The sequence below is a fragment of the Dromaius novaehollandiae genome, chromosome 9 (genome assembly GCF_036370855.1).
Source record: "Dromaius novaehollandiae isolate bDroNov1 chromosome 9, bDroNov1.hap1, whole genome shotgun sequence".
NCBI lineage: Eukaryota > Metazoa > Chordata > Aves > Casuariiformes > Dromaiidae > Dromaius > Dromaius novaehollandiae.
In genome coordinates, this window is record NC_088106.1 from 12,801,982 (window position 1) to 12,828,384 (window position 26,403).

General features: G+C 55.7%; 2 protein-coding genes and 3 non-coding genes across 5 annotated transcripts; 4 read left to right on the forward strand and 1 right to left on the reverse strand.

Annotated features, from left to right (window-relative positions):
- The first annotated feature begins 6,481 nt into the window (after positions 1 to 6,481).
- NCL (nucleolin) lies at positions 6,482 to 14,803 on the forward strand. Its single transcript, XM_064516752.1, has 15 exons — positions 6,482 to 6,719; positions 7,382 to 7,489; positions 8,364 to 8,655; positions 8,990 to 9,133; positions 9,593 to 9,775; positions 10,019 to 10,102; positions 10,393 to 10,528; positions 10,849 to 10,985; positions 11,494 to 11,620; positions 11,830 to 11,963; positions 12,330 to 12,465; positions 12,567 to 12,718; positions 13,296 to 13,422; positions 13,885 to 14,123; positions 14,320 to 14,803. The coding sequence occupies exons 1-15, from the start codon at positions 6,702 to 6,704 to the stop codon at positions 14,397 to 14,399; spliced, it is 2,097 nt and encodes a 698-aa protein (XP_064372822.1). The 5' UTR covers positions 6,482 to 6,701; the 3' UTR covers positions 14,400 to 14,803.
- Positions 10,247 to 10,315, forward strand: LOC112979404 (small nucleolar RNA SNORD82). The gene has a single exon (XR_003258159.1). It is a non-coding gene; the product is annotated as a small nucleolar RNA SNORD82 (small nucleolar RNA).
- LOC112979405 (small nucleolar RNA SNORD20) lies at positions 12,856 to 12,932 on the forward strand. The gene has a single exon (XR_003258160.2). It is a non-coding gene; the product is annotated as a small nucleolar RNA SNORD20 (small nucleolar RNA).
- Positions 13,602 to 13,743, forward strand: LOC112979402 (small nucleolar RNA SNORA75). Its single transcript, XR_003258158.1, has one exon. It is a non-coding gene; the product is annotated as a small nucleolar RNA SNORA75 (small nucleolar RNA).
- Positions 14,804 to 17,635: 2,832 nt separating the features above from the next.
- On the reverse strand, positions 17,636 to 24,241 carry B3GNT7 (UDP-GlcNAc:betaGal beta-1,3-N-acetylglucosaminyltransferase 7). Its single transcript, XM_026093446.2, has 2 exons — positions 24,009 to 24,241; positions 17,636 to 20,351 (listed from the first exon to the last, which is right to left on the reverse strand). The coding sequence occupies exons 1-2, from the start codon at positions 24,017 to 24,019 to the stop codon at positions 19,151 to 19,153; spliced, it is 1,212 nt and encodes a 403-aa protein (XP_025949231.1). The 5' UTR covers positions 24,020 to 24,241; the 3' UTR covers positions 17,636 to 19,150.
- Positions 24,242 to 26,403: the final 2,162 nt, after the last annotated feature.

Here is a 26,403-nt window from a genome sequence, read left to right on the forward strand (position 1 = left end):
GCTCGGGGCCTTTTTGGGCCGCTCCGCTGTCCTCAAAGCAGCTGCTGTTAATCTGAGTTCAGGTAAGCCAGGGCTGCCGGGAGGGCAACCCACCGTGGGTGGAGGGGGAAGCTCTCGCTCGTGGGGAGGTGGAAAAAATTCAGCAGAGGGTCTGGTCTGGAGCTGCTGGTCCCCCCTCCTTGCGCCGCTTTGGGACGTCCTCGAGCCATGCGGGGAGATGCGGCTCCACAGCCCCTTGCGGAGCACCGGTAGCAGGAGCATCCCCCAAGGACGATATTGGGGGTTCCCAAGGACAATATTGGGGGTTCTCAATGTCATTGCTCCACTCTAGGGGGAGGCCAGGGCTTGGGAAGGTTGCTGCAAGCGTTGCCAGCTGGCTGGTGCTCTGCCCCGGGGCTGCTCCGGGCTTCGTGTTCGAGCCAAATGCTTCTTCCTGAACCTGAGCAACTTCTCCCAGAAGATATGACGTCAAACCTGGCCATTTTTCGTTCTGAGGAGGTGATGCTCTCCAAGGACACCCTGTCTGGACCAAAGGCTCCCTCCAGCTCTAGGTTCAGGCCAGGAAGGGGCTGTGGGTCCATCCACCTGTGCCAGGGACCTGGACCGCCGGACTCTCTCCTTGGCTCCTGCATTACCCTGACGACTTCCCATCTGTAAAACAGGCCCGGTCATGCCACTCCGGTTGCTAACAGCACCCCGGCTCAGGCAGATGCTGGGGGTCCAGCTGCCCCGTCCTCCCGCAGCCCGGCCATCGCAGCCAGGAGGGTTTCCCCGGTTCTCAGCAGGGATTGCTGGCTTGCGGATTGCTTCAGGTCCTGCCGGTCACCAGGGCACTGACTCCAGTCCGAACGCTTTTCGCTGCGAGCTCTCATCCCACTAACTGTGCCGTTCCTCCAGAGCTGCTCGTGCCCCTTTCTTGCCATGTTATAAGTGATTATTAATGCATTAGTGTTGGGCTGCTGAACCATAATGTCTTTATAGTCAATAGCACTAAGCATTTAATTACCCAGCGGGATGAATCGATGTGGTGCTTTGTTTGCTCTACAATTAAAAATGAGCAGCAGAGATGCAGTATAATTTTCAGCCTGCTTTAAACTTCCCACGTCACCTCGTGCTCTGGGAGATGAGCTGACAGTCTGCGACGGACAGGAAGGAAAGGGCTCTTCCCAGGGAAAGCCTGGTCCTCTCTCCTGCAGGCTGCCGGAGTCGTGGTAACATGCTCACCTGGCTCAGTGGGGCACCGCTGCGGTGCTCAGGACCAGGTTGCAAGTCTGACGACACTGTTATCAGCAAAAATGTTGTTCAGGGTCTTTTTTTAAGCTGCTGAAACCAGAAAGAAGTTTGAAAGCAGAGCTTTTAACTTGAGCCCTGCTGGTGGGAATTTCCATGACGAGAGCTGATAAATGAAACTGTCTGAAATGGTTGGGATGAGGCACAAAAAAACCAAGAGCCAGCCCAAGGCTGGGAAAGTACTTTCAGCCCTTATTTTTAACCTCCTCTTGACTCCCTGTGACACAGAGCTTGCTGCAGAGGGGGTGGCCGGGGCAGACGCGGGTGCAAGGCGGGGGGGCCAAGCCTGCGTGGCGCCGTGTGGGCAATTCCCAAGGCCGGACGCTCCCCGGGCTGGCGGGCGTCTGTGTGGGGCGAGCTCGCTCGAAGCCAGCCCGGGTCGCTTGAGCCCTGAAAGCACAGCCGAGTGCAGACCGACCCTTCCCGAAAAGCCGGCCCACTGGAAGGCGCCGGGCTGGGAGCAGGCAGAGCTGGCTGCACACTGGCAGGTCCGCAGCTCGGTTTCTGTAAAATGGGCGCAGCAGCCTTTCTCTCCCATCAGGGCAGCTGTCGAAGCGACGCAAGCATGAGCTTTCTGAAGTGGGGGCTGCCGAACCGTGGGTGCTCAGAGCATCGCCAGGTCCCAGCTGCTCCCACCTGGGGCCTTTCAGCCCAAACACCGAAGCCCTTGGGGCCACCCATCCCCTTGTTCTGTGTCCCTTGGAAAACTGTGGAAAGCGGTTCAGCACCTGGTTACCACAGACCTCATGCACGTCTCGCGGATGGGGCTTTGCAGGCAACTTTTACCAGGGCGGCTTCCAAGGAAAATGGAAGAGATAAGGAAGCTGTTCCCATCACGGGCTGTTACGTAGCTTGGTTTCGACATGGCTCTGCTGCCAAAGCAGCTTTGCTGGCTGGGACCTGCCGCTTCCCCCAGCAGAGAAATGCCAGGGGACCCAATTGGCGGAGTCCTCCTCCCTGGCAGCCTCCCGAGCCAGGGCTGAGCTCTCCCGAAGCCTCCCCGCTTGGATGCAAATGCAAAAATGGGGGCAATGGAGGGGAACTCCAGCTTTTCCGCCTTGGGACTCAACAACGATTTGGTTTTTAGTCTGAGAAGGAAAGAAAAAAAACCCTAATTTGAGGCCGAGTCGCTCGGAGACGCTCCAAGCGGAGCGTCTGCCGGCTGCTGGCCCCGCGCCCAGGAGCTGGCGTGAAAATGGAAATAGCCAAATACAAGTCCACGAGCGGCGGAAGCTTCCAGCAGGGAAAACGTGAGCGATCAAAGGCAAAGCCACTGGTCACCGCACTGCGGGCCTTTGCCAAAGGGCAGGTTTGCTGCGAGACGGACAGCTCGCAGATGTTTTACTCCAAAATGGGCCCCCATCCCAGTCAAAGCGGACTCAAAATCGTCAATATCCAGCCTGGGGAGCGGCTGTGGGGTTTTGCAGCTGGTGTTCGTGTTTTGGAGCTGCTCTATGCTCCTGTGGGGCGGGAGGTGTGCACGGGACGGAGCGGGACGTGGTCCCTGAGGAGCGTGGGCTTTCTGGGCAAACCGTGCTCGGGCTCTGGAGAGCTGCGTGTTTCATGCAGCTCGTCTCCTGGAGGCAGCCGTTGCAAGCAACGGGGGAGCTTGGCTGGGTTTCTCAACACAAGCAGTTCTCGAGATGCAGACCCACCAGGGACCTGCGGTTCACCTGGCTCCTGTTCCCTGTCGCCCAGTCCGGAGGGTGAGCATGATGCCTGGAAATGCAGGACTGGGATCAGCAGGCTGAAGAGCTGCCTGCAACATTCCCACAGGTTGCTTTCCCCTTGGATTATAAAAGCATTTGCACATCCAGACTCCTTCCCTGTTTCCAGCTCATGGATTTTCTCTGCACTATCAGAGGGAGGAGGAAGCTCCCAAGCTCCCCTCCCTCCATCCTAATAGTCCCAAGCTTTTTTATCCTCATTTCTCTTATTTATCTCACGGCTCACATAACATTTCTGGTTTTCAGACTTGTTTCTCTCCCTTGCAGTGTATTTTCCCGGCCCCTCCATCCCCGCTGGTCCCCTCTCACCCTGGCAGCGGGCACCTGGGGGCCCAGCCACGTCCCGGGCGCCCCCTCCACCCAGCAGGATGGGACCGGAGGCGGGGGCCCCTCCCTGCTTTCACCCCCTTCAGCAGTGCTGCAATGGGGAGCAATCCTGCCTCGCTCCACAGGCGAGATGCTGTTGCACCAGGCACAGGTGTCAAGCAGGGCTTAGACCTGGGATGGAGACATCTGCTTTTTTTAGGATTCCTTCAGAAGAAGGCGACCTTGCTGCAGACTCATGTTTGCAGCAGCATGGGTGGAGGTCGGTGTGGACCGGGGCAGGGGGGTCTTTGGTCCTTGGTGGCCTTTAGGCAGCAGATGCTCCCACAAGCCACAGGTAAAACTTCTCCTCTCCCACCTGCTGCTTTATCCGGTGGGTACCAAGCCCAGGGCTCACACCAGGCCTTCCTCCGTGTCCCGCGATTCACTGGGAGAGACGCAGCACGTGGGGCACGACATCCCGCTCGGCTGCACCCCGGAGAAGGGCTCTGGGGAGCCCGGAGGGAGCAGGGCAGCCCCGCGGTCCCCGCTGGGGACGGCAGACGCGGCCTTTTGTCACCATCTAGTGGAAACGCCCGGCCGCAGCCAGGCATGGAGGGAGCAGGACATTTGGGGACACTGCCCCAGGGGTGTCCTGTGGGCACCGACCTTGCCCTGCTCAGGCTGCAGGGTTAGCCCAACGCGCACCAGCACCCGTCTTTTCCCTGCACCCGCTATTTGCACGTACTACAAGCCCAGCCCAGCAGCAGAGCCCTTTCCCGGCTGTTTTCTGTCCCTCTGGCCTGGCCGGGGGTCCCCAGACAGCCTGGGGCTGCAGGACCTGGCTCCGGGGTGCCGCGTCTGCCCTGCTCTCCCAGGGCCCTGGATGTCTGCAGCCGTACGAGATGTCCCACTGCTCCCGGGGACAAGTCCCTGCCATGCCATGAACCAGGTATCCTGGGAAAAGCCCCTCCTGTGATCTCCCCCAAATCCCCATCCATTAAACATGTTAAATTGCCTTTAACAGTGGAACTAGACCAAAGCTCCCAAGGTTCAGAGATGCTATAGCAACGGGGAGTCGTGAAAGCACCTAAAATATATTTACTCCCCAAACTGAGCTGTTAATCCTGCTGTTTTGGCCAAATTCCCTGTACTCATGCTGCATCCTTTGGCCTTGAAACTTGTGGCTGTGGCTGCAGAGGAGCAGGTCTATGCCGTACCGCCGGGGAAGCCTCGCGCTGCGTCATGTCCTCAGTGAGGGCCTGGCCTAGGCAGCGGCTGGCCGGCACGAACTGCCATCCCAGCGTGTCCAACCTGTGCTCCATGTGTAGGACATGGGGAAAAACCCTGGCCTTGTGGTCCCCTGGGCGCCTCTCCCCCCACACTGTCCCCTGGCCCTTGCAGCCACCGCAGCAGCGGGCAGCACAGGGCCGTACCCCAAACCCTGACCTGCCCACAGCACCCAGGTTAACGCTCATTCCCCCAAACACAGGGTCCTGCTGCAGCCCCCGTGCCGCCTGCGCTGGGGCCAACCTGCCAATACCAGGGCAGGCGCTTGCTGCGATGACCCGTGCAAACCCTGCACAGCCACGCTAGGACTCAGCACCGCCGGCTGCAGGGCAGGAGGGTCCGGGAGACGGGCAGCGCTGCAAGGGGGTCCAATCCTGCCACCTCCTTTCCTGCATCGCCTTAGGATAAGCCGTAAGACTGTGCATTGCCGAGCCTGTCACTGGCACATTATTAAACACCCACGGTGCCCCACGGCTGTCCTTTCCCATGAGAAACCAGCCCTTCTGCAGCGACGCGGAGAGGAGCCGTTGGGGCGGCCGAGGAGGCAGGTACACAGGCCTCCCTCACTGCGCATCCCTCGTTTGCAAGCGGCGCTGAGCACCCCTGGGGCGGCCCCTCAGCGCCAGCAGGGCCCGCAGGACTGCAGCCACACAGAGCCTGGGTTTTTTTCCTTGGGGCTCTTTCGTTCCCCACATTAGGGGCTTCTCCCAGGCAGGTGCTGGGAAGGGCAAAAGTGCTGGCACAGTCGGGGCCAGGAGGCCCCGGCATCTTACCCAGTTTGACATGGCAGTGGATATGAGGCAGGCAGGAGGCCAGAGCAATGGAGGCCACTCAGACACCTGGCAGGGGGACAAGTTGTGTCAGGCAGGATGTGAAGCAGCACTGCATCATGGCCAGCACCTCAGCAGGGTAAACGGGGCGGGGGGGGCATTTACACTGTGAACTCTGTAGCCACTGGGGTAAAATCCTGTGGGAGGAGGGCAGGGAGGGCAGCTCGGTCTTCTTGCATCACGCATTAGGCAAGTGCAATCTGCTTTCTGCGGTGCCAGTAGCACTGCTGTCAGCAGGCGTGCTGCCGAACTGCCATGTAACTGCGGCAGCTGCAGGCCACTGGCCGTGTCAGGTGTAATCCCGGTATCTGCAAACCTCCAAGCTCTTGGGCTTTTTCAACTCAAGGGACTTTCAAGTTACCTAGCAGCTGAAGGTGAGAGCCTGGGTATGCACTGAGAATCAAGAAACTGGGGGAGGGAAGGCAGGAGGGAAAGGAGCGAGCAGGGGAGAAGCGGAGAGGAAAGAAAGGGGCAGAGACTGCGGAAGAACCCCCCCCCCCCCCCAACCCGGTGCGAACTTCTACCCTCCGCAGAAAAGGCAAAAGCCGTTTTCAGGCTGAGTTTTACGCCTGAGCTGATCTTTAGCAGGGCCGGGCTGCTCGGAACAGCCGCGCCTACACGTTCCCATCTGCTCTCCCGGCTCGGGACCCCCCCCGGCCCCGGGACCCCCCCGGCCCCGGGACCTCCCGGCCAACCCGGACCCCCCACCCCAGCCTGGCCCCACCACGTGGCCGTCCGACCGCCACGTGCTCTCCCCTGGCCCCGGCCACGCCCACCCGCCGCTAAGCCCCGCCGCCCAATCAGAGCGCAGGCGCCGAGCTGCCTCCCTCTCATTGGCTGCGTCGCTTTCTCGCGGGCGGGCTGGGTGCTCTGCTCGCTCCCCCCTCCCGCAGCGCACACACGCTCTCTTGCCGCCGGCTGTAACGCTCTCTCCCGTTGGCTGATCGCAAAGCGCCAGCGATTGGCGGAGGGGCTCGAGGGGAGGAGGCGGCGATTGGCCGGGCGGGCCTGCGCGCGAGGCGATTGGCCGAGGCGGGGGCGGAGGGGGCGGGGCGAGGCGGAGGGCTAGGCAAGCGAACGGAAGGGGCCTGTGCTCGCTCTTTCGTTTCAGTCCCCGGTTCGGTCGCCAGTGTCTCGCGGCCGCTCCCGCATTCCATCCGGGGCCCTCTTCGCTCCCCCTCCTGCCACCCTCGCCGGACGCGGCCTTTCCCCCGAAGGCAGCTCGGTCGCCGCCCTTGCGTCGCCAGGCCCCGCCGCCATCATGGTGAAGATCGCCAAGGTGAGGGCGCCAGGCAGGGCCGCGCTAGGCCGCGCGGCGGGGCGGCGGCGCGCGGCGGCGGCGGGGGGGGCGCGGGCGGTGCGGGGGGGATGGATGGGGGGTAGGCCGCCCTCCCGCCGCCGCCGCCTTCTCCCGCCGCGCGGTCCGCGGCGGTTTCTAGGCCGCCCCTCCTTCTCCGTTAACATGGCGGCGGGAGGAGGGGCGCGTTCGAAAGGAGCGGTTTCAAGCTCCCCCCCTTATCCCTCCATGTTGCCGCGCGCGAGGGCCCGGTCGTGCGCCGCGGTGTGAGGGGGGGTGGGGGCGCTCCGGGGCCCGCGCGCTGCGGTGAGGGGCGGCGGGGGGGGGGGCGGGGAGCGTGGCTTGGCGCGCGCTGCTGCGTGCGCGCGCGCAGGGCGGGGGGGGGGGGTTACGCCGCCGCGCGGCCACGTGGTGCACTGGGGAGAGTGAGCACGTGGGAACGCGGGGCGCCCGCGCCCGGCCCGGGAGTGCCCGCGGCGGGGGCATCCCCGGCCCGGCCCCGCGCGGCGGGGAGCCACGTGGTCGGGACATCTGCCAGCCCGTGCGGTCGCCGGCAGGTAGATGGAGTACCTCGGACGGGATATCTGCTTTTAACCCTCTGCCGAGGGAATGCACGCCTCTAAATGCCTCCCCGTTTCTTTCAGACTCCCAAGAATCAGATCAAACAGAAAAAAATGGCTCCTCCCCCCAAGAAGGTGGAGGAAAGTGAGGAAGAAGAGTCCTCTGAACTAGAGGAAAGCAGTGGAGAAGAGGTGATGAATCTAGAACACAACTGAATGGGTCTGTGGGTCCCAAAGCATTGCAAAGTTTGGGGAGGTACATTATAGGAGGAACAGAACCATTCCTAATCAGCAGCCAGTATATATCTATTAACTGTAGCTGAAGAATAAACAGGATTTTATATGAAGAAAGCAATAAGGGAAAAGTAGTTTAACTGATTAGTCTGTGTACTTCCAGAGTTTGAACAGACTACTTGGGTCTTGCGGCTGTTTCTAGTACTGATGAGCAAGTGGATGATAAATAATCAGACTTCGAAGGACCTCAGCAGTTCTACTCTTGTTTCCCATTTTATACCACAACTAAAGATATGTGCTCATTTTTCTAACAAGTCACTTAACCACCCACAAATAATATACAAGGCTAAAAATTTGAGGCTGCAGGATGCTACTGAAGAAATCATAGGTGTTGCTTCAGTAGCAGGAAATTCAGAAATGCTTGGCTGTTCCAGAAGTTGTCAAAGGCCTGACAGAACTGCTTTAGAGCTTTACCAAACTAATGATAGTTTAACAGCAACTAAATAAGTCCGTTAGAAGGATACTTGCTAGATTGCAGTTTCCACTTATTTGTAAGGCTGCAATGTTGGAAGTAGTAATGCCAAGGCATAAATGTAGAGATGCACAGAAAAAGCACAGGATTCCAGAGAAAGCAAGTATTTGATTTATCGGGTGTGCAGAGGTAGCCACTTGTTTGTTGCATCTCCTAAAGTGCCACCTTCCTGTGAGTGTGGCTGCATAGTTCTCATCAACTGTCAAGGCATAGTGTCACTGCAGTGTTGTGTTTGTCAAGTCCGAAATTCCTTTAAAGGAGCTGCATAAGAGTCATGTGCTCACTTAATGTCTCTTTCAGATGGTTCCTCAGAAGAAACAACAAAAGGCAGCAGTTACACCAGCCAAGAAGGCTGCTACCCCTGCTAAGAAGGCTGCTACGCCTGCAAAAAAGGCAGTTACACCAGCCAAGAAGGCTGTAGCTACTCCAGCTAAGAAGGCTGTTGCTCCATCACCTAAAAAGGCTGCTGTCCTCACCAAAGGAGCGAAAAATGGAAAGAATGCCAAGAAGGAAGAGAGTGAGGAAGAAGATGAAGATGATGATGAGGATGAGGAAGACGACGAGGATGAGGAGGATGAGGAAGATGACTCCGGTAAGCTACTTTTGGAGTATGTGTCCATCTTAAAGTTGACTAAAGTTGGTTCAACCCAGTGGCTGGATTTGAATGCCTTTAAAGTTGACAGTTCAGCATATTTTAATGCTTGAGAAAGTATTTTGTTAGTGAAAGGTAGTAAGCAAGGAAAGGTGAGGAGTTAGTGAGGTTTGCAGGAGAACTTCTTGGACTGTGCCTGCGTTGTGCACAGTGTGAAGCGTGTTCTAGTTTCCTGATTGTTCTCTGAACTTTGCCAAAATCCAGTGAAACAGAGTACTTGACTGAGTTTGAAGGTTGAGTGCTCTGGGTGAACACTTGCTGTGCTTTGTTGCAGATGAGGAAGAGGAGGCAGCAGTACCTGTGAAGCCTGCAGCCAAAAAGCCTGCAGCTGTACCAGCCAAAAAACTTGCAGCTGTGCCAGCAAAGCAAGAATCTGAGGAAGAGGAGGATGAAGAGGATGATGATGAGGAAGATGATGGTATGTGGTCCACAAGGATTGAGAAAAGCTTGGTCTAACTCTTAGAAAATGCAATTTTTAGAAGACAGGAAATTGATAAATGCTTACAGGGAGCTCTAAGGAGGTAACTTAAGAGATTAATTACAGTGATGAATATATATATATATATATCTGTCTATGTTTACTAGTGCCCATCAGATATGGCTGAATGTATTCATTTTCCTATTACTAATAAAACTTGCTCTTTATTCTTAGTGAACAGGTACTGTCGTTAAGGCAGTAAAACTTGGGGGAGGGGCAGCTTGTAAGCACTGTAAAGGTATAAAAATGCTTTTTTGAGATCATGTAAATTTACGCAGACATGCAGAACTCTCTTATTTCACATGAAGGGGTTTTTTTTGATTTTTTTTTTTTTTTTTTTTTTTTAAGAAGTGGTTTAGTCATGAACACACTTCAAGTTTTGTGCTGAACTCATTTCAGAGTCTGAAGATGAGGCCATGGACACAACACCTGTTCAAGTAAAGAAACCTACTCCAGTAAAGGCTACACCAGCTAAAGCCAAGGCAGAGTCTGAAGATGAGGATGAAGAAGATGACGAGGAAGATGAAGATGAAGAGGATGATGATGAAGATGAGGAGGACGAGGAGGAAAGTGAGGATGAAAGTGAGTTTAAATGGTTTGGTGAACATAGCTGTCCATAATAATGGGAAGTATCTCTGAACAAAGCTCTTGTCTGGCTGTGGTCTTTTGGAGTGCAAGGTAATGAGCAGTTGCCATAATGACACAAGAAGGTCTTGTGTATGATCTGCATAAAGATACTCATGTGCTGATCCACCATAGGAGAAGCTGTTTCATTTTTTTCTTGTTTTTTTAATGAAGTGTTCTTTTATTTGTTATCCATCACAGAACCTGTGAAGGAAGCACCTGGAAAGAGGAAGAAAGAAATGGCCAATAAAAGTGCACCAGAGGCCAAGAAAAAAAAAACAGAAGGTAGGCTGGTGTGGTGTCATCAAATGGTGTTCACAGCATTTGCAAATTTTTAGAGAGATTGGGGGATCTTCATTTAATATTGGGCTACTGGGTGAGAAGAGACACAGTAAGTGAAAGGATTAGATGTTCAGTGTGTGTTTTGTCAGCACAAGTGATGACTATAAGGGACTTAATACTGAAGCATGATGTCATTTTAAGCAGAAACTGATGTGCTAAAGTTGTCCACAATCAGTTTCCAATTCATCTAGTTGCCCTAAAGAAAAACTCAACTAAAAAATGTTTTTTTGAAGGGCCTACTTCAGCTTTCTCGCTCTTCATGAGAAATTTGACACCGACCAAGGAGTATGAAGAACTGAGGACTGCTATCAAGGAGTTTTTTGGCAAGAAGAATCTCCAAGTTACGGAAGTTAGAATTGGTTCTTCCAAGTAAGTTCTGTGAAATGCTGGGATGCTTGCTTGATACTGTATGGAAGCTGGAAGAAGTGCAGGACGTGTGCAGTATTGATAGGGTATGACATTTGCCTAGCCAGCAGCTGCTTCAGACCGTGCATAGCAAAAAAAGAAAGCTGCCACCTAAGTACAGAGCTGTTGTGTTCTGTACTACTGCTTTGGTTTTCTGGGGCATTTAGCGTTTATTTTATTAGCACTTTAATTTGACCAGCCCCCTTCTGCTTCTGGGTTTCTTTGTATGTGTTCTCTGATACTAGAGTGGGTCAGACTGGATAATAAAGATACTCTTCTTTCAGGCGATTTGGCTATGTAGACTTTTCATCTGCTGAAGATCTGGATAAAGCTCTTCAACTGAATGGAAAGAAGCTCATGGGTTTGGAAATCAAACTGGAAAAAGCAAAGAGCAAGGAAAGCCTTAAAGAAAATAAGAAAGGTACAGCGCACAACTCTGAATACATGTGGGCATTAAAGAAAGAAGCTGTAATAACCATAGGTGATAACACTTAGCTTAGAGTATGCCCATGGTATTACTGATGGCCACTATGTTACCCTTCTAAAGCAGATCTCACTGGTTTGGGCTCTCTATCATAAGCAGTTTCTCAGCAGTTTCTCTGTATGCTAACACACAGATATACAAGCTCTGACTGGAACGTCTGGAAACTTACTTTTAAGAAATATGCGTACTAGAGGTGTGAGAAAAATGTGGCTCTGTCCTTGGCTTTAGGACCTGCATTCTGGCTTGATGCTCTTCAGAGAAAGAAGTGTAATGGTAGCTTATTCGCTTGTTATAATAACTGCCTTTTCTGCTTCTGAAATGCAAACTTACCCTGTGTTTTTCTGCTGGATGAATTCACTCTGGTGTTCTTGATAAGCTGGCAGTATATGAGCGAGGATTTTAGCTAAATGGTAATGTGAAAGTAACTGCTTATTTTCCTTTGTAGAGAGAGATGCTAGAACACTTTTTGTGAAGAATCTGCCCTACCGTTTAACTGAAGATGAGATGAAAAATGTGTTTGAAAACGCAATAGAAGTCAGACTGGTATTTAGCAAGGAGGGGGCCAGCAAAGGGTACGTAGCTGAGAGAACTGCTGGCTGCTTGCTGTTTCTGAAACACTTAATACATTTTGATACATTGATGTGTCCTTTAGCTGTCTCGGGAAATCTGCTGGATTAGGTGTGCTGAAAATGCCAATTCAAAGCACTCTTTCACATCCCCCTGTTCATAAACGGTCCTTCCTAAAAGGAGTCATTTGCTTATGTTTCTTCCTGTGCTCTAGGATGGCCTATGTTGAATTTAAAACGGAAGCTGAGGCAGACAAAGCTTTGGAGGAGAAGCAAGGCACAGAGATTGATGGTCGTGCCATGGTCATTGACTACACTGGTGAGAAGAGCCAACAAGAAAGTCAGAAAGGTACTTTTCCATATCAGTAATGTGCATGCAGGTGGCACCTGGATTTAATTCCACTCAGTTTTAGAAGTTTGATAGGGATAGAACTGCTTGAAGCATTGCAGGAAAACTGTAAGGTAGCAGTGAGGCACCTTTTACCTGACTTGTACTCTGGTTCCCATGCATTTTGTATCTGTGCTGCATGTTTCAGTCGGAGGAAGATAACAACTAGTCCAGTTGACTAAACCAGTACTATGTTTAGCCTTCTGTGCCCACAAGTGAGGTGAGGAGGGGCAACAGTTATTTTCACTCTAGGGAGCATCTTCTGTAGTGAAAGAGAGACCTGCTCTGCTCCAGACTTGCACTTCTAATACTGAGTTTTCTTCATAGGAGGAGGAGAGAGGGAGGCAAAGACCCTAATTGTGAACAACCTCTCCTACTCTGCCTCAGAAGAGACTCTTCAAGAACTGTTTAAAAAAGCTACTGCTATCAGGATGCCACAGAACAACCAGGGCAGGCCTAAAGGGTATGTTCTGCATCTGTACCAACTCTTTCCATTGGCATTGTGAATGACTTCCAGTGATCTGCTGTGCTCCCAGTCTAACTGAAATCTTCCTCTCCAAATAGGTATGCATTTGTAGAATTTCCCACAGCTGAGGATGCCAAAGAGGCTTTAAATTCCTGTAACAATACAGAAATTGAAGGCAGAGCAATCAGATTGGAATTCAGTTCACCAGCATGGCAGAAAGGGAACATGAACGCAAGAGGAGGTTTTAATCGTAAGTCTTTTCCCCATTTGATGACTTGGTCTTGAGACAGCTGTGATGGGCATAATCCATGCAAACATAGGTTGGCTTAAAAAAAGCAGAGGGGGCATGCCTAGGAAGTGGAAGACTTGCTTTATAAATGTTAGTGCTGGATATGATGATTGATTATCTGAAATGCTGATGAAACTATTTCCAAAGTCCTCTAGATAGTCAAGTGCTGATCCAGCAGAGGTTGTGTGGTTTTTGTGGGTGTTTTTTTTTTGTTTTTTTTTTTGTTGTTTTTTTTTGTCCTCTTAGTGTCTGTATTCATGAGATACAAGCATCTATTTAAAAAAACCTGGGAATTATTTTGACAGTACCAAGTTGGGCTGTGGACGTATTTTTTAAATAAGATTCTAGCTGCAGTCCCCCAAAAGTTTGAAGACTACTTTGGATGCTCAGCTGTTCTGGGCTGCCTTTAAAAAAACAAACCAAACCTCTTAACTGATTCCTAGAACAACTTATAGTGGTGTTACGCAAAATGTTAATAAGTGATCAATAGGTGCTTTGCTCAGGCTTGCAATTCTCTAAATGGATTCCTTTTCCACAGAACAAAGCAAAACATTGTTTGTCAGAGGCCTTTCTGAGGACACAACAGAGGAGACGCTAAGAGAGTCATTTGAAGGCTCTATAAGTGCTAGAATAGTCACGGATAGAGACACTGGATCATCCAAAGGGTATGTTAAACCTGGGATTCTTTCAGTTATTTCAGAAAGATAACTCATTTTAACTAATTGATGTAGTCCAGGGTGTCTCTAATGTTTATAGAGGTGCTTCTCTGAAACCAGTAAATTGCATGGAAAATGGAGAACAAGCTTAAAGCTTGGATTCAGTTAGTAGTAGATAGTATTGTGTTCTCTTCTCAATGAGCTCCTTCCTGCCCACAAATCCATGGCAGCCTATGGATTCGCACGAGAAGAATATTAACTGTTCAGTATTGGCAAACTCACACTATGGTGCTCCATCGATTGTGATTTAGCCAGTGCTGTTCAACAAGTAACGTTCCTGATCACTGATGTGGTGATTGCAGAATTGCAGGGGTGTTACCTAAGATCACCTACAGGTACTTGACAGTAATCTCTTACATACAGTTTGTAGATCCTTTGGAGGCTGACTGTCTCTCTTGTCCCACCGCCTAGGTTTGGATTTGTGGACTTCAGCTCCCCAGAAGATGCCAAAGCAGCTAAAGAAGCCATGGAGGATGGAGAGATAGATGGAAACAAAGTGACCCTTGATTTCGCCAAGCCAAAGGGCGAATTTCAACGTGGCGGTGGCTTTGGCGGTGGCTTTGGTGGCGGATTTGGTGGTCGTGGTGGCAGAGGAGGCAGAGGAGGAAGAGGTGGATTTGGTGGCAGAGGTGGTGGCAGAGGATTTGGAGGTAAGAACATACAAAAGCCTTCTGTTCCAATGGATATGATGAGGCTTGAGTCATGCTTGAGAATATGTTGGTGTGTTGCCAGAGCACTTGACATGAATTTATTTTTCATCCTGTGCCAGAGAGGGTTTGGAAGGGGTAGTGGCATCTATTTAGGGATAATATGTAACTCTGCTTCTTCACCTGATTTTCCTTCTAGGTAGAGGAGGTGGCTTCCGAGGAGGCAGAGGAGGAGGTGGAGATCACAAGCCGCAAGGGAAGAAGATAAAGTTTGAATAAACTCTTCTCCCTTTCCTTCCCCTTCTGCTCTCTGAGACTATCTGAAAGGACTCCGGGGGTTTTTATTCTCCTTTTATCTTGGCGGAGCCTTCGGAGGACATTCCAAGATGCGAAGCAGTACTGTGAGCCGCTTGGAAGAAACAATTTTCATTTCAAGGAAGAGACGGCAAGCCATTTTGACTGCTTGCCTATTAAAACGAACTTTTTAAAAGAAACGAGTGGTAGATGTGTGGGAATTTACCCCGTGTCTGTGAGTTGTCTTGAATTTATAATGTTTTACCCATGTACAAAAATATTTTTTTTCCTATAAACTTCTGTAGCATTTTTTTGCTGTAAAAATGCAGAATGTTTTATCATTTGTGCTTCAGCACCCTGTCTTGGACAGATTAAAGGACCTAAACTGGTTTGTGTTACTTCTGCGACGCTAAACAAAATAGGGCTGTGAGCGTTGGTCTGTCTGAGTCTTTTATCTTCTCTCTCTCTTCAACGTCTTTAACTTTGCAGGCAGCCTACCTGTGCTAGGCTTACAGTGCTTGAACTTGCACTTGGTGGGAGGAGGTATGGAAATACTAGGGAAGGGGGTAAGCCTCTTGGCAGCAACCTGTGCCATGGCCTTAGGTACCCAGTCTCTTGGAATTGTGAAGAGAAAGTGCTGCTATCCTCTTGCCCCTAAAGATGTACGTAAAGATGTATTTTTTTTCTTAAAAGAGTAATTTCTCATGCAAGTCTGTTACACCTTCTCTGAGGGCTTTAGCTCTTTTCATTAATCTCAAAGCTAGCACTAGTCTTGATTTCCATTGAGTGCCTAACAAACACCTTTGTCCCTAAAACCATGTCAAATTGGCCGGTGAAGAGGGTAACTGTGCTGTCTGGCACTCCTTTATCAGACCTTGGATGTGGTGATGAAGTCGAAGGCTCCAGAGGCTTCTCAGGGCTGTTTACTGGCCTGGTCTCCTGTGACTGGGCAGGCGTTCTGCTGTAGCAGCTGTTACAGGGCAATACCACTCTCCTCGACTGACTGCAGCATCTGGCTGCAGAAAAATGTGCTGTTTTGGTTAAACTAGGCAGTGTTGGATGCCACATTGCAGTTTCCCTCTGCACAGGTACCTGCAAGCTGGAATGTTGGCTGAATTCCTGCATGATTGAAAGCCCTTCTCTGAGAGCCTGTGCTGCTGCCCAGGAGTTGCAGGCTCTTGCCCTCACATGGCTTGACACCTGCCATGCTGGGTTGCTTGCCAGGTAGTCGATGATGACCCTAAGCCTCAGCTCTGATTGTTATTACAGTGTGACCCCCCCCAACCTGGCTGCCTGTTGTAGCAGCACTGGGAGGAGGTAGTGTTCTTGCCAACAGGCACTGGTAAGAACAGGGCCAGGCAGGGGTCCTGTTGCAGCCTGCAAAGTGCTGGTGCAGCTGGGGTCTCCCTTTCTTCCTGAATCCCAAAATAGAGCCTCTGGGGGCAGGGGGGGAAGGATTCCTTGCAGTGCTGGTGAAGCAAGATGGGCTACCCTTGCTCCTGTGTTTGAAACTGCACCTTCCTGTCTGTCGTAGAAAACCTGAGCGTGTGCTACTTGCTCTTGCTCATGTTAAGTAGTGGGAAGGTGTGAAAAGGGCAGTTGGCTCTGAGGCTGTCCTGCACGGGGTGGGGGGAGAAAAACTTGTGGATGAAAGCGGGGAGGGAATGCTCGCTCCTGCCTGCGCCGCTACCCTTTGAGAGCCCAAGAGGGGGTTGCACGCTGGAAAACTCTTCTTTCTCGCCGTTGCGTGACTAAAAAGCTCCCTTCTCGCAAGCCATTTGGGCATCAGCCATTTTAGAGCCTGCGCCGCGGCCCCGGCGGCAAATGGTCGGAGCGCGGCGGGCGCAGCGGGGCGCTAGGTGGCAGCACCCGCCCGGGCCCCGGGGGTCCCCGCCGGGCCGCTGCGCTGCTGCGGGGGCAACGCGAGGCACGGAGCGGGCCCGGCCCCGCAAGGCTGCGCCGAGGGCGCTGCGTTGCTTAAAAGCCCCGAGATGGGGCGAGTGAACGTATTTGCCCCTAGATTTTGGGGTTGCGTGTCCTGGCGGGGAGCCGGGCTGCTCCTGACGGTGCCGGGCTCCGGGGAGGGTGGGTTTAGGGCACAGCAACCGGAGATGGAGAGAAAGGGCGCTCTGCCTCGGTGCCTGCTGCATCTCACGCTGCTGGGCTGGGTGCTGGGGTTGCAGCCCACGGGGTCCCGACAGTGCTCCCCTGCCCGGCACTGCCTACCTGCGGCCTCCCCGAGCCCACGCGTGGCTTCACGCACCCTCCCGGCTGACACTGCTGCTCCTGCCACTGCTGCGGCGAGTTTGGGAGTGCTGAGACAGGCTGGACGGGGGCTTGGTGTGACCCTGGCGCAGGCTCGAGGAGCCCCTGGGCAGGGGCCTGGCCACGGCGGGGGCTGCTGGCTCATCATGCAGCCCACTCTGGGCTGCCCGTCCCCAGCCCTTTGCCACGCAGAAGGCACAGGCAGGGTTTGCTCCTGGGGGACAGCCCACCCTTTAGGGGCTCTCCCTGCCCCCATGTGCTCCACAGGGGCTGCAGCTTGCTGCGTGGGGCAGCCCAGAAAGCTGCTCCTCTTCTCCGGGTTCAGCGATCCCGGGCTGCGAGGCTTGAGGGCTCCTGCATGGCTCTTGCTCCCTGTCCCCCATCCAAACCCAGAGCGGCACAGTTTGTCCCTGCTGCTGCTGCTGGGGCAGTGCCGTGGGCACAGCCTCCCACAGGGACACGGCTGGGGGGTGCCGAAACCAGCCAAGGCAGCTCTGCAGCTGGAGGTCAAGGCAGGGAGCTGCTCCGCGGGGCGCTGGGGGGGGTTTGAGCTTTACCTGGGTCCAGAACGGAGCCGGCAGAGCACATGGAAGACAAATATATATATATATATATATATATATATATATATGTGTGTATATACACACACACACACACACACACACACATATATATATATCTATCCATGGGTGGTTAAATGCCAAGACAGCATCTCGGGCTCTGGGATCCCAGAGATGTTCATCACCCAAGGCTTGGAGTGATGGGGGAACCACCACCACCACCCGTGCCTCAGTTTCCCTTTCTGCCTGGACACATCCCACTTACAAGCACCCTCTTCCCTGGTCCCTGCGCCCCACACCGCTGCCCGAGCTGGGGCAGACTTCGCTGCCGGGCTGCCTCGGCCAGCAGAAACCCGCCAGCAATGGCACGAGGGGAGAGCTTGGGCTTTCTTCTCCTTTTTTTTTTTTTTCCAAACCTTTATTTAGAAACTAGACTATTCACCAAATCTACAAGGTTTCTCTGCACAGGTCCCGCCAGGTAAAAAGCAACATGGAAAGGTTTAGGTGTGCAGCCCCGGCTCTCCGCGCGCAACGCTGCAGCGAGCAAGAGCTGTGCCGCGTACAGGAGCTGTACGCAGCCCGGTCCGCTGTACCTGACATAAATTAGAGGCGTCATTTCGGAAAATATTGCTGAACTCGCTCCCCTTGGCAAGAAAAGGCACGAGGATGGGAACGGGACTGTGGTTGTGCGTCGCACCCCCGCGGCAGGCACAGAGATGCCCCCGGGCTCTGCCCCACGCTGCCACTTGCCCCGGGGCAGCAGCTCGGCCGTGGCCGCTGGGTGCAGCCGAAATGGGAGTTCACAGTAACGCCGCCCGCCTGGGAGCAGCGACGGGCTCTTTCGCGTCTTCCGCTTCCAATTTGCAGCTCGTGGGAGCAGACGAGGGGCATGAGCTGAGGAGAAGTGGTGTGGCCTGGCACGCAGTTGCCTTTTTTGGCTGGCTTTTGCCCTTTCTTGTTTGTTTTCTAACCTGGGGAACATACAGACTCGGAGTAACTGAAACAGGCACGTTTCCAAAACACATTAAGAAAAGCAAAAAAAAAAAAGAAAAAGGCACTGCACAGGGGGACCTTTGAGGTAGTAGAAATTTTTTCCTTCAATGTCTGGCACCAGAAGGAGAGAGAGAGAGAGCGAGAGCGAGAGCGCTGGAGGAGACCCTGTGCGCGGGCGGGGCCTTTTGGGAGGGGAAAAGGGGCAGCATCTCCCAGTCCCATTCCCTGGCTTGGTCCTTGACCACATCCTGAAGAAATGAATGTCCCCCCCCCCCCAGAAAGGAGCAGATGGGATGCGAAACACCTGGGCCCTGCTCCACACGCCGGAGAGGCACCAGCACTCCTGGGGCCGCCCTGCCGGGCAGTGCCCGGGCATCTCTGCTCGCTGCTTCGGCCCTGCACAAGGCCAGCTCGTCTCGTCCCTTCCCCTTCCCCGCGAGGGAAGGAACAAATCCCTGAGGCATTTTGGCCGGGCACATTCCTCCGTGTGCCAGCTCCCGCACGGCTGGGTGCTGCTGTCGTATGGGGACCTCTGTGCCGGACCCAAACGGTCTGCCTGGAAACCCGGAGTCCTAAGGGGAGCGCGAGGCTGAGGAGGTGCAGCCACAGAGGAGAGCCCCTTTCCTCCACTGAACATCTCCTCCCGCTCGCTCACTCTCTCTCTCTTTTCATTTCGTGCTAGTTTTTTTTTCTTCTTTTTCAGCAAACCCCAACCCAGCTGGAGATAAGCAAACCACGTTACAGTACAGGAACAAACACTATCACAACCCCTGCCCGCGGACGCAGTCTCTCTGCCCGCCTCACCCCAGAGGCAGCTGCCCCTGAAGAACTGGTGCCGCGAGTCGAGGCTCACCCCTTCCCAGAGCAGGGCTCAGCTGTCCCGGCCCCCTTCAGTCCCAGCTCTCCGGAGAGGCTGAGCTAAAGGATGTTGAGTTTTCTCGAGCACGTCAAGTTACTGTGGACCAAGTCCCACATTTGGAGCAGCTCTGGAGGCAGCAGTTTATGAACCACCAGCATACTCCGGAAAAAACACGGCTCCTTGTTCATCTTGCTGTTCTTGTTCTTCACAATGCCAAAAGTTTTGAAGCCCTCGTGCCCAATGGGCGATACCTTGAGGACCTCCAAGCACATCCCTAAGAAGACATCGTCGATGGGGTACAGCTCCAGCGTCTCCGAGGTCTTGTGCAGCCTCTTGGCTAGGGGCCCATCCATGATGAAGCCCCCACCCCCTGCATAGGGTGGGTAGATGCTTTTGTTGTAGAGGGCACTGGGGATGTAGTACTTGTTCTCCTTCTTTCGGATCGGCTTGGCCTTGTAGAGAACATCTCCCACAAAGAGGTCCTCTCCCTCCTTCTTGTCCTCCAGGAACTCCAGGATGTTGCTGGGACTCACAAACACATCATCATCGCCCTTGAAGATGTAGCGGACGCTGTCGCAGTAGATGTTCAGCCACTTGAGGAAATGGACCTCTTTGAGGGTGAGGTTGAAGAAGCTGTCCAGGAAATCCCACTGCAAGATGTCCTTGTAGATGTGGTTCTCATAATCGAGCAGTTTCTGGTAGTTGGCTCTCTCCTCCTCCTTGGAGGCCGTGCCCAGCAAGAAGAGCGTCCTGATCTTCTTCCCCTCCACCTCCTTCTCCCGGCCCCAGGTCCTCCGAATGGCCTCGCGGCGGTCATGCTGTGTGATGATCGACTTGACTACTATCAGCAGGTAGACGTCCCCGCTGCATTTTTCGGGGTGGTTGATTAGCATGGGGAAGTAGCGGCAGTGCCGATAGAGCAGGAACTGCTGGAAGTTCGGCTCCAGCCCTTTGAACCAGTCCATCTTGCTGAAGTTCTGGTTGGCCGAGCAGTTGGTAGTGGTGACGTCCCAGGATTTCGTGTGCTTCTCTGTCACGTCCTCCTCCTCCACAGGAGCTTTCTCCTTCTTGCTCTTCCAGAAAGTGCTGGTGACGGAGAAGGCGTTGTCTCTCTTCTGAGTTTTCAGGGGCTCGGGGGGGGGCGGGTCTTTCTGCTGCTGGCCCTGCATGAACTGGCTGGGGGCCATTCCCCTTTGCAGCACTGTCACCGTGATCACCAGCAAGAAGGACAGGCAAACTGTTTTGTAGATAGTCTTCTTCCTAAAGAGACAAGACAGGTGGGTTAAGGAGAAGAAACTGTGGGCTGTGAAAGGCTTGTCTGCAAAAGCATCTTCTGGAGAGATCGTGAGATGCTTCTAATCTGTCCCATCACCTTTTGATCGCATCTCGGTCTCATGGGAAGTGCTGCGGGACACCTCCATATGCTTTTCCCACCAGTACCCTGCTTGTGGGGTGGCTCTGAGGCCACGCTTACCGTGGGGACAGGCACCACGCGTGCGGTGGGCGGCCACGGTGTCATCTGAAAGAGCCTGGCTCAGTGCAAAGAGCAGGAAAGGGGTCCCACAGAAGAGGAAAATGAGGTGAGAGAGCGCGTGATAAAGTCAGGGAAAGGCAGAAGAAATGACAGTGACACCGGGTGTAGGGAGGGTCCTCTGACATTATTAGCATGGCAAACTTTCTGCTGAAAATAACATCTTCGTCGAAACAGACGTTTTGAAGGAAAATCCCAAGGGAAACCCCTGTTTCACCCGCCTGAAAGTTTCAGTTTAGGACAAAAGCAAAAAGGAATTGTCTTCTCTGCTGAAACATTAGCTCCAAGAGAGGGAAGGCTTCCCGTGGCCGTACGCTGGCCTCGCAGGTTATAGGCACCAAGAAAGGACCACGGGAGCCGCACGGAACGGGCATCGTCGGTTCATTGCCAAATAGCAGTTCAGGATGAAAATCTGCCATTCGGGATGGACTTGGAGGTTCAATGGGGGAAAGATGTCGAGAGCACCGCATCCCCTGCACGTGAACCGGCGTTTCTGGGGTGCAGTGGGGGGATCTGGCCAGCTCTGGGCACCATCATTTCTCTGCACAGCGATACGGAGGGGTGGGCAGAGCCGCTCGAGTGACAGCCATGGATTTGCTCCAGATGAGACCCCCTCACCCCAACCTGCTGTCTCCCACATCATTCAAAGCAAGGTGGGTTTTGCCTTGCTGATGCCTCCGGAGAGGAGAGGAGCTGCCTGCTCTGCCCATCACCATCCCATATGGGCCCTGGGCGCTGGCTCCCCTCCCCGGCTCCTGCATCCGCACTAATTTCCTCTCGCCAGCTGCCTCGGGCCGTCTCCCCATGCAAATCAGTGCTGGGCAAACCAGCAGCAGCTGGGCTCCTGCGTGCGGAGCGCAGCCCGGGGACGCCCCATCTCCCGCCGCTTGGCCCGAGCAGAGGGGACACGCAAGGAGCTCGGCGGAGCTGCCGCACTCGGCCCCGGGAGCCCGTGGCCCGGCTGGCGCGGAGGAGGCACGCGGCGCCCCCAGCTTCGCTCCTACCTTGGTTTCCCCAAAAGAGGGAAAATGCAGTTTATTCTGCAGCCCAGCCCCCGAGCCATTCGCCTCCTTCTGCAGCTGGAGGGGTCGAGTTCCTGATTTCCTAGGCTGGCTGGTTTTTCCCAAGTTATGTGTTCAGGACCAAAAAAGAAGGGTTTTAAGGGCGCAGGCTTATGACCACCCTCCTCTCGCTGGAAGGCCCCGGGGCAGGTCAAACAGGCCATTTCTTGCAGGATCTCAAAGGTAAATTTGAGCCTCTTCGCGCTTGCAGCAGCTCCCAGCCTGGGGCTGCTCCTGCCCTGTTGGGCTGCAGCAGACGGCTGTGACACCAGCGTCACGGGGTGCCTGTCCTCTCGGTGACGGATGACGTCCCTTTGGGTCAAGCTGCAGAGCCCCAGCAAGAGCCGCCCACGTGCACAGGTGTCTAGGCAGCAAGGGTTTTTTCCCACCGTTTTTCTCTCTCCCGGGGCTCGCTGAGAAACCAGAGCCAATTGCAACCGAGAGCTCCTGACACCTTTCCACCCTCTCTGCCGTCTCCTCTGCTAGGGGAGAGGCAGCAACTTCATGCCACTAAATAAAGATCCACAATGATGAAAACAGCCGGATAGAACCTCACTCAGCTGGTGGGAGCTGGGCAAACCTGCCGCGGGCAGGGGACGGCATCGCACCCAGGGACGATGGCCCGAAACGCAGGTGCCCCAGCAAGGAGGGACCAGGAGCTCCCGGGCACCCCAGTCTCTGACTTCGCCCTCAAGCACAAACACCTTTCCAGCCCCAAATTTATGTGGGAAACCCGCGCTCGCTACGAAGGAACGGGAGCGCTAGCGTGGAAATAAGCAGTCACAGGCGAACGGCTGGATATTCTCCGTCAGGTTTTATATGTGGCCACTCATCTGAGACTGATGAGGGAGCAGTCCCCATCGGATCGCGCCCTTCCCTTTAACCCCCTCGGGGCTGCGCAGCCCTGGTCACCCCGGCCGGACCCAGCACTGCCTAAAACCTGCTCACGGGCACCCGGTGCCACAGCGAAATAGCCCAGGTCGCCCCTGTCCCGAGGGGCGTCCGGGACCAGGGTCTCTCCGGTCTTTCATTGAGAGGTGGCCGAAGCACCGGGGTGGGATAACCTGGCCGTATCTGGGAATGCTGGGCAGGTGCCCAGCAGCATCATGTAAACTTATTCGTCCTCCCTTCAGCTGACACTGTTTCCCAGCTCTCAGCAGTGCGATTCAGGCTCCTTTACAAAACCGTATTCAAGACTTTTCGCATAGGTCTGAACTTGGCCCGCTGGTGCAAAACCGCGGCTGGATTCCCATGCTGGGCAGTCGAGCCGCGTCCGGCCCTGGCGGGCGCGGAGACACCGAGCTGGCCGGCGGGATGGCCCCGGGCTGTGTCCCCCGGGCCTGCCGGGACCACCCGGCCCCTCCGCGGTGGAGGGTCGAGCCTGGCGGCGGGGCTGGGAGCCCGCCCGGCCCGCGGCACCCGGCGGGAGACAACCTGGGTCTTCTCTCCCCCCGCCGCTGGGGACTGGGCGACGCTGAGCCACGACCGCGGGCAATTCCTGGATCAAGACATGCATTTTATGGGGATAAAAGGCTACTACTAATAACGGGTCTCTTCTCTGATCTCGGGTCTCCCTGCTCCGCGGTAAGCACAGGGGCTGAGCAGCACCTTGACGGGGATAAAACAGACCCCAAGAACCAGGGCTTTGTAGGAGGAAAAAAAAACGAGGCAGAGCAGAAAAACCCTGAGCGCTTTGGGCTTGCTCCGGCCGCCGTCGGATAGCGACGTCCCGCCGGAGCCCAGCGCCAGCCCGCAGCGCAGCCTCGGGGTCCCGCCGGCTTCGGAGGGGCACGAAAACCCTCTTTGCTCGGCCGGGACCGTCTATTTACTCGGCTTTTTCTCGCCCCTCGGTCATCAAGCCGGCGGAGGCGGCGCGGACGTAGAGCCCCTTCTCTTGGCCGTGCCCGGGGCCGGGGCGAGGGCACCGCACCGAGGGCACCGCACCGAGGGGAACGCAGAGCGAAAGGGCACAAACCTGCCCGAAAAGCAGCCTTAAATAGCGGCTTAAGTACAAGTAGCTACAACCCCCCCAGCGCTGCCCGAAGTGAGCTGCGGCTTGAGCGGGGAGCAGGCGCAGCCCCCTCGCCGTGGGGCAGAGCCCGCGGGACCCCTTCCGCGGGGCTGGAGGTGGGGGGGGAAGGAGCAGGACCCCCCCCCCTCGCAGAGGGGCTCTGCAAGCGGGAGCATCGCTCCTGCGCTGGACGGACCCACGGAGCCTCCCTCGTCCCGCCGAGCGTGCAACCTCCCCCCTCCCGCCCGGGGCCCCGGGGCGCCCCACACCGGGGGGCGGCGGGGAGGGGAGGGGGGCCCCGCGGCCGCACTCACCACGGGAACATGCTGGGCGCGGGCCGGGGCCGGCGGCGCGGGAGGCTCCTGCCCTGCAGTGCGGGCGCCTCGCTCTGCCCCTGCCTTTCCCTCCCTCGCTTTTTTTTTTCCTCCTTTTTCCCTTTTCCCTCCCCTCGCTCTCCCCGAGGTGGAGTCAAGAGGGACGGCGGAGCAGGTAGCTTAACTCTTCGCCCGCCCCTCCGCCCCCTGCTTCGGCCTGGCCGGTGGGTGAAACTCCCCTCCCCCGCCCCGTGCTGGCGGGGAGGGCGGGCCCCGGGGTGCCCCCCGGCCCCTCCCGCTGGGCCCCTCCCGGGGCGCTGGGCACCCGGGGGACCCGCCTGGCGCCCCTCGGGGGGCTCCTGTAACCGGGGCAGTAGGGGTACGTTACCCGTGACCCATAGCCATGAACTGCAAAGTGAGACCATTTACGGGGGGGATCCCGGTGCTCACCAGGACAGCAGCCCCGGGCAATTGGGGTCTGATTCCTGGAAGACGAAGCTGGGACTTTTCTGCACCCCCCCAACCCCTAGCAGGTCATTTCAGGGTGACCCCCAAAATGCTAGAGCGAAACCCTAGGTTTGTCCTCCCGTTGGGCTGCTGTGACTTTGTCTCTGAGTGCAGGGGTGCAGCAGGAGCGGGCTGCCCTGGAGCAACGGACCCCCAGATCTTCTGGGACCCCCCAGCTCTCCCGAGACCCCCCAGCTCTCCTGGGACCCCCAGCTCTCCTGGGACCTCCAGCTCTCCTGGGACCCCCCAGCTCTCCCAGGACCCCCCCACTCTCCTGGGACCCCCACCTCATCCGAGACTCACATCCCACCCAGGACCCCCTTGCACCAGCCCCACAGCCCTGCCAGCACTACAGCAGCCCCCCACGCCCCAGGCAGGAGGGCTGCTCCCTGGGCATTTCCCTGCTCCAGGGCCCAGCCGGGGTGGCCACCGCTGCAGGACCTGCCTGGCCCCAGCCGGGCCCACAGCGTGCTGGGAGCTGCCGAGAGCAGCCGCTGGGGTCACTCCTGAGGGAGTCCCGTGGGGCACCGTGGGGCCAGCGTGGGGCCAGGGGCAGCCCTGGGGGCAGCCGGTCTGCAAAAGCTGGCAGTGGCATCCCTCCGCCCGGCTGCTTCGGCCATGGGCGGCCAGTAAGGAGGGGCCTGGAGCAGGGAGGGCTTTGCAAAGGCAAAGGCAGGTGCAGGGAGGCGCTGGGCAGGGGCTGCGCTGCCCGGGGCACAAGGACGGGGCACTTTCAGTGCACAGGGAGCCAGGAAAGACCCTGCGTCTCTGGCTGTCTGGGGATGCCTGTGCCCAGGGTCGCACCAGCGACAGCAGCCGGCATGAGGGGGGCACTTAGCTCCTGAAGGGCAGCAACTTCCAGCCTTCCCGGCTAACCACCGGCTCCTGTGGCAGCCCTGAGTCACAGCACCACGCCTCAGGCGTCCCTACGGCAGCCGGACCAGAGGGGACATCCCGGGGTGGCATTCAGCCACAAAATCAGCCCTGTTGTTCCTGACGGCTCCCTTTTTACCCGCCCCCCCCCCCCCCCAAGCCCCACCGGCTGCTGCTATCAGCCATGGAGTCGGGCTGGGAAGATCGCAGGAAATCCTTTGGGATATTTCCTTTCCCACCCGGCAGAGATAGCGCCAGCGCTTCCCGCGCAGCCCCTCCACATTTTGCAGCAGGGCCGAGGGCGAGGGGTGCCCATTGGCCCAACTCTGGCAACCTCATCGTGCCCAGCTTGGTTTGGGGAGGAAAAAAGTGGTATCGCTTTCCCCAGCCCCACTTACCTTGACTTACCCACCGCAGGGACTCAGCAGCGCCCCGCCAACGGTCCCTGCGCTCCCCACCTGAGCTCGTCGCCATCTTCCCGTAGGCATGTCTAAGCCTGCTAAACTCACGGACTCGAGGAAATCCAGCGGCTGGGAGATGCACAGAGCAACTGTGCTTAATAAAAACCTATGCTGAGCATCAGCTTGATCGGATACTGGGCTGTAAGGAGGGCGCATCTCACTTCTGCTCTTAGCAGGGGAACGATGGGTGCAGGTGAGCCTGGGGCTGGGAATTCACGGCGGTGCAAAGAGGGGTTCATGCTGGGAAGGATGCCAGCAGAGAAGTCCTGCGCTTTGCAAGCAAATGCAAGGGGATGCAAACGGCAAAGCCCTGAAAGAGCAGCTGGGCAAGGACAAGGGCATCCAGGAGAGCCCCTGGGGCTCTCTGGATCCCAAATCTGCAGCACCCTGCAAGGGAGCCGCCACCGAGCAGCAGGCCGGACAGAAGTGCTCTCAAAAGGACTGAAGCGATGTTTGCAGCAGGGAGAGGACAATTATGGCTCTGCTAGCAGGAAGTTTTGCAAGTGATGCTGTCAAATGCCAGTGTTGGTGACAGCTGCTTCCGCGCAGGAAAG